General features: G+C 30.8%; 1 protein-coding gene across 1 annotated transcript; it reads right to left on the bottom strand.

Annotated features, from left to right (window-relative positions):
* Positions 1-1189: 1189 nt before the first annotated feature.
* On the bottom strand, positions 1190-5743 carry LOC137835036 (NAC domain-containing protein 21/22). Its single transcript, XM_068643335.1, has 3 exons — positions 5294-5743; positions 2599-2873; positions 1190-1906 (listed from the first exon to the last, which is right to left on the bottom strand). The coding sequence occupies exons 1-3, from the start codon at positions 5457-5459 to the stop codon at positions 1448-1450; spliced, it is 900 nt and encodes a 299-aa protein (XP_068499436.1). The 5' UTR covers positions 5460-5743; the 3' UTR covers positions 1190-1447.
* Between the last annotated feature and the right edge of the window lie 1277 nt (positions 5744-7020).

Here is a 7020-nt window from a genome sequence, read left to right on the forward strand (position 1 = left end):
TAATCAGCCCCACGAAAGGGACACTTTTAAGATCATTAACTTTGCCTTTGTTTTAATGTGTTTGACATTGCATTTCACACAAACTTTTTCAATTCCATGCTGCTATTCTAAGTTACCCACTTTGATTGATACTTTATATTAATAAAATTAGTTATAAAAAACATGAAATTTACTATTAAATTTAATCCTTTTCCATTAGTTTAAATGATAAAGTTAACATCACAGGCAAGCTAAAATGACCAAATATTATGAATAGATATAATTGCATCAAAGTTTTATTTGTATATGCACACAAAAAATATTTAGTTTACTCTTTATTTATTCCCCTAGTCCATTATTGTGGTGGTTGTGAAGAAGATTATAAGAATTATAATATATTTTGGTCCATTAAAATGTGACCATGACAAATGATAGCAACACTTTCAACAAGATATGTAATTTGTTTTTGGAGAGGTTCACATTTGTGCTATAATGTTTCTAATAGTTAGCCTACTCATAAATTTATTCTAATATTGTAAGGCTCACCATTTATCATTTTTATTTTAATATTTAGTGTAATAACATTACTTTTAGTAATATACAAATATAAAACTGATTTTTATCTTCTTAGGTGCTGTAAAAAAGGTTTAGTGATACACAACAAAAAGAAATCCAAAACCAAGAGTTAGAGATGTTCAAGATTTTATATGTGATAATATTTTAGATGTCTTTTTTCTCATTCAAATATTTCACTTAAATTTAGACTTAAAATATTTTTAGTTTTAGTTGATGTGAAATTTTCAACCTATTTTTCTCACATTGAGACCTGTTAATCTTGCGTGAGACTATATATTTATATAGATCTCGGCCAACAAATTTGTTATGATAGGTTCTAAATAACTTTGATATCATTTTAAGAAGTAAACTTTAAGTCTAACTCAACCTTATAAAATGACTGACTCTTAAAGATAAAATTTACACATACTTATATACTTTGAAATCTCTTAATCCACATGGTCCGACAATTCTATTTAAAACATTATTTATTTTAGTTCATATAAATTTTTTCAATTTTATCCTTAAAGAAACTTAAAATTTTTGGAAGAAAGAAAGATTTATCCTTAAACAAAATAAGGGTTTTAGTGAAAACTTTTTCATTATAAAAGTAGAAAAATTGAAAGATATTGAAAAGATGCAGCTGAAGATGGAGTTCAGCAACAAGAAAAAAAATCATCCACTAACTAGAATTAACTACAGATATTTATAAGTTTGAATTACAAGTCCCATTTTCCTAATATATTGGGACACATAATGGAGGATGTGTATCATAGTAATAGCTAAACACCACAGGTAAAAACATATGCACTCACCATCACTCACTTCAAACAATGGATTAATTTCATCTTCATTTTTTTTTATTGTTTTAATTTTTCTTTGGCATGGTGGCATTGGGGACTGAAGTCCCACATCAGTAATTGTTCCACATGTGAGGCATCCCCACTTCAGATAAGTAACTCTCTGAGCTTCCTTCTCCAAAGCTTGTAGACCCTTTAAGACTTTGGTTCAGAGGATTCCTTTCCATTTTTGTGATCTGACTCAAAACAGCTTTCAACACTTTTCTGTCACAGGATAAAGGGTCTAAACAGTAACCCAAATTTGGTGCTCCTCCATATGTAGTTGCAGGTAGTTTAGGCTCCATGGTAGTCATGTGGTTGAAAATGGGGTTTGCTTGGTTCTGAGAGAAAATGGAGAAGCAGGGCACTTGCTCAAACTCATCTGCATGAGCTTGAGTTTGATCAAAACTAATGTAAGAGTCCATTAATGCAGGAAGAGATGAAGAGCCTGTGTCTTCATAGCAGCTACCCATGCTAGGTTTGGCTGAAACTTCTCTGCTTTTGTAGAACACTCTACACAAAACCCAGTCTTCCTGCATTTACATATTGTGCACATTGTTTAAGCTAAGGTCTTTAACTAATATTGGATTAAGCAAAACAGTTCAGAAAGTGAAAGGAAAGCAGTATGATTGATCCTATGAAAACACAAGCCAAAAACCTTACACATGGAAGAATTTGGTGCTTTCAAAGGCTTACATAAGGGTACAATAAATAAAAAAATCAAATAGGATCTTCTTAGGTCAGCTACCCCATATATCTTATGCAGTCACATTCTAGCCAATAGCCAAGTGAGACAAAATTTGGTTTTGGCACAGAGCAAAAACATATCCCAAAAAGTCAAAAGTCCTCAAATTTTTTATTGCAAATCACTAGCTGCCTCCCTGATGCATGCAAAGGAAATCAAACAAGGCCCTTGCCAAAAGTCTATGTATAACATAATATTTTATGTATATACTGACCATTCAAAGTGGTTAATGGAAAAACAAGTTCCCATTACTCACTCATTTTGGTCCAATACTAGCTGGTATAAAATGTTGTCACAACTTCACATAAAATATGCATGTAAATGAAACATGTTTAGAGGACACAGAAATTAGATCCTTTTTATATATTCAATTACAATACATAATCAGTATAAACTATAGTATATATTAAGTTGTTTAACTAAGTCATATCATTGATATAATATATAATCAGCTGATATATAACATTAGGGTATATATACCTTAGAAGAAGAAACTTTAGGGGGTCCATGGGGACCTTCTATGCGAAACTCATGCATGACCCATTCAGTTTTTCTCCCTTTGGGTGCCCTTCCTTGATAGAACACCAAAGTCTTCCTCATACCAACAAGGGTGCCCTTGCGAAGGATAGGTCTGTCCTTCCCTGTGGCCTTCCAGTACCCTGAGGCAGTGGCACGATTTGTGCGTAACCCTGTTGCATACTTACGGTCTCTTTGTGTATAGAAATACCAGTCTTTCCCTCCCACACATGCTGTTTCTGCATAACCATTACAACACAGTGTTATCATTATTATTATAAATACTATTATCATTAACAATCTAAGAACATAATTTCAAAAACAATGATACATCGTATGCAATTTATAGTGAAAAAAAGTTGTATGTTTTGTGTTGTAGAAGTCAACTACATGACTAGTGTTAAAACCATCTGTTAATGTCAACAATATTACATTATTATTACTAAGTTGAAGGAAAAAAGTGATTCAAATGTGTAGAAAAGAAGAGGGGTGCTTATATTTTTGTGGTGATGTATATATAATATCTTCTTGATTTCAGTAAGAAAGAGGAACATGTGCAGTTAGGTCAATAAGGTGTGTCGTGTGTTCAAGTCAACTATGATCAGTTAAAAACAATTGTTCACATTAACAACATTATCTTTTGTTTATAATATAATCCTAAAATTAAATGAGTAAGGTTTTCTTTACTTTGTCTTGTTAGAACAAATAAAAATTATTAAAAGAAGTTATATACATATTGTTCCATTGTACAATAGACTCTATATATAATACTCAGAATCAGAATACAGTTTAAAGAAAAATACAAAAACCAAACAGTTCTTCATGAGAAGCAATTATTATTATTTGAATGCAAATTATTCTGGTTACTATTCATACAGGCCCCTGTTTATGAACAGCTTAATTCTTCCATTAATTGCACTTGTTTCTTCTGATTTACCTATCCTTATCAGTTTCTTTTCCTATATGACATGCTTACATAAAATACAAAACTAATTATGTTGATTTCATAATCAAACAGTTGGTATTATTTCTTAAATAATGTAAACTATGAACACATGGCCTAGCACACCAAAGCAATGTTGACCCATCATATCAGGCCCAGAAATCTCTTTTGTCCTTGTTCATAAAAATATGTTATTAAGCACCTCAATAATTATTCATGTAGTACCAAAATAAATAAACACACAGATATTTTAAGGTGCTTTTTTTAAATATTTAAAAATTAAGAAGGATAGAGATCCTTTTTCCTCCTTGGAGATAAGGAATTAATTTTTCAGTAAATTATTGTTCAGTGGATTAAGGGGGAAAAAAGAAAAGCAAGTAGGACATGACAGTTAAAGAGAAAATGTAAATTTAACTGTGCTGCTCATGATAAGTCAAATCTCAGTGTAATTGTTTTTGACATGAAAGTACTATAAACATGGTGAGATCCAGCTAGAATAGTGATAAGGCTTGGGAGTTCAATCACTTTAATATGACATGTAAGGGGAGATGTTCATGTGCAGGTGTGTTGTTGCAATGAAAATCATTATCTGAATTATTTTGGTGAAAAAATCACTGTCAAACACTTTATAATAGGACAAAATTCAATAAGTCAAATTTTTCAAAAACTGAAAAAAGCTATGAAGGTGATGTATATCATGCATTAACCGTTGGATAATATTACAATATATTGCATATAATATATATATACATGCAGATATATATGATTTTTAGAGCTTCCCATTCAAAGTTTCCAACCTAACTGTGCAGATCCCTTTCAATGAGAGAGCAGTGCTTCTGCATCCACAATTTCATATTAACATATATATAGAATTAATAATTATTAAGTACGGAAGACAAATTCTTTTTTTTTTATTAAAGTAAATTCCAATATATTTAAGTTTATTATATAATATATAGTACAGGAGTGCAGCCACCTGTTCCTATCTATGTGAATGTGGCTGGGGTTGAAATTAAAGTTATGCCCCACAAGAAAATGCAAACTGAAAATAGAGATGTTTTTCCAATTATTAACAAGGAAAATATTGAATTAATTTGGATCATACATCAGACATGGAATTATTGATATACCAGAAAGAAGAAGAGATGAATCTTGTTCTTTCACTAAGCAAACAGAATCCTCAGAATATGTCATAATCAGAGGGTTAAAAGGATGAACACTTGATGATGATGATGATGATGAACCATAATTTTGTGATGAATTGATGTGTAGGAATTAGAGGTACTCTATAATGTCTCACTAGGCACAGATGGCAGCTATATATGTTGTTTGTTTGGCATGAAAGCACTGAGAAGTGCATGTATAGATTGGGATCTATAAGAGCCATTGCAGTTGCTATCATCACCTCACCCCACATAAATGAATTTGCCCTCATCACAACAATTCAAAACAAATGAAAGTAACAACTCATTTTGTACTTTATCAACCATAATAGGAAACTGGAATGGATCAAGCATGCTGCATGCCCATTATTAGTGTCATGTGGGGTGGCTTTGCCCTTCACTCTGAGATGAACAAAACTACACAAAATTTCAATCTTTCCCAGTTTCTCTTATGATGAGAAGCAAAAACTAAAAACATGAACATGATTATCAATACTTGATGATATATATCAGATAATGCATGATATGTATAGAGAAGAATAAGAGTACTGACCAGGAATATCCCAAGGTTCACACTTGTTAAGGTCAACATCTATCATGAGAAGGGAATCATTGTGTGTGAGCTTCTTCATCAAGTAATCACAGACAAGCTCTTCATCTCTTGGATGGAACCTGAACCCTGGTGGCAACTTTGCCTCCACCATGCTTATGTTGCTCATGATTTGGAATGGATAAAGGGGTGTGGATAGAAGAAAGAGAAAAGAGGGTGAGAGTTGAAGTGAGAAAAATGGAGAAGTATAATAAAGGAAGGAGGAGAAGAAAGGAGTATATATAAATGGAGAGGGATCACAAGTTGCTAAGTCAACATGTAATTGTTTGCATGGAAGAAGGGTAGGATGGTCATTAAGTTCTGTGTCTCAACACAATGAATGATGACGTGCACAACCCAATCACCTCCTTCATTTCTGCCTCTTAAACTTATTTTCATCTCTTCACCATTTATGTCCTTCACATTATCACAAATAATACAAAACATACATTTTTTTTTCACACTTCCTAATTACCCTTTCATCAAAATTTACACCATGTTATTTATTCTTATCAAACATTTTTTCCCACTTCAATTACACATCAAATTTTGAAATAAAATGATTAAAATGAGTAAATCGTGTTATCTTTAGATAATTTTAATTAAAATTTGATTATACTAAAATTTTCACACATTTACACACACTAAAATGGTATCGTTTTGATACGATTTTTTTTTGCATAATAACATCGTATCATCTTTACATAACTTAACTATTTCGATAATTTTTTAAATTTTTATCTATTTTACTAATTAAGAGGTAAAATTTTACCATTATTGATTAAAATATTCAATAATAACATTATAGATGAAGAAAAAGTTTTTTTTATATATATTTGAATCATAGATCATGCTAAAAGAAGCATGGTAAATATCTCTCTCCCTTACATAAATAGAGATACATCAAATTTAACTTTAACATGATGATTATAACTCTCACATAAATTTGTGATGAAAAAAAAAAGATAATAATTAGAGAGTAGGCACATAAGCAGCCAGTTTGAAATGAAGAGTGTGGTGATGAGAGATGACATAGCCATCTATTTTAATTTTGTCCACTTCTTCAAGATCTCTCTCCCCTTCTAATAATTTATTTTATTTTATTCAATGTTTTGTTATTTATCTTTGTCACAAACTAATACACTTTTGTTAATATGCTTTGCCCAAACTAGAAATGCATAATCTCTCTCCTTTTGCTTTTGAATTGTATTCATATTGGTTGTTCATAAGCTGGCATCCATAAGAATTTTCTTGAATGACCTTTATTTGGAACAAAGCATAGAGTGATTAATATCATATATTAATTTTTGTTTAAGGGTTATGCTGAATAATTTATATGCATATATGAAGAAGACACATAGGCTAAAGAGTATTTTGTGCTCAAATTTTATAGGATGCCAAGGGAGTTAGGATGTTAGGTGATCAATTTCGTCACAATATTAAAAAAATGCCTAAAATATCAACACTAATGCTTTTATTAATTTATTAATCTATTCAAATCTTGTTGTTAACCCAACACTTCAAAAGGGTTACACCTCCTAAATTCTCTTAATCAAATATATTACCACATGTAATTAATATAATTAGGCATATATAATAAACTCAGATCCTCTTATTTAGTTCAACATATATGCTAAAGACTTTTTACTAGTTTAAGAAAATTTAAAAATAGTATTTATTTGTAAAAAAAT

Source organism: Phaseolus vulgaris, chromosome 5 (genome assembly GCF_051622355.1).
Source record: "Phaseolus vulgaris cultivar YP4 chromosome 5, ASM5162235v1, whole genome shotgun sequence".
Lineage (NCBI taxonomy): Eukaryota > Viridiplantae > Streptophyta > Magnoliopsida > Fabales > Fabaceae > Phaseolus > Phaseolus vulgaris.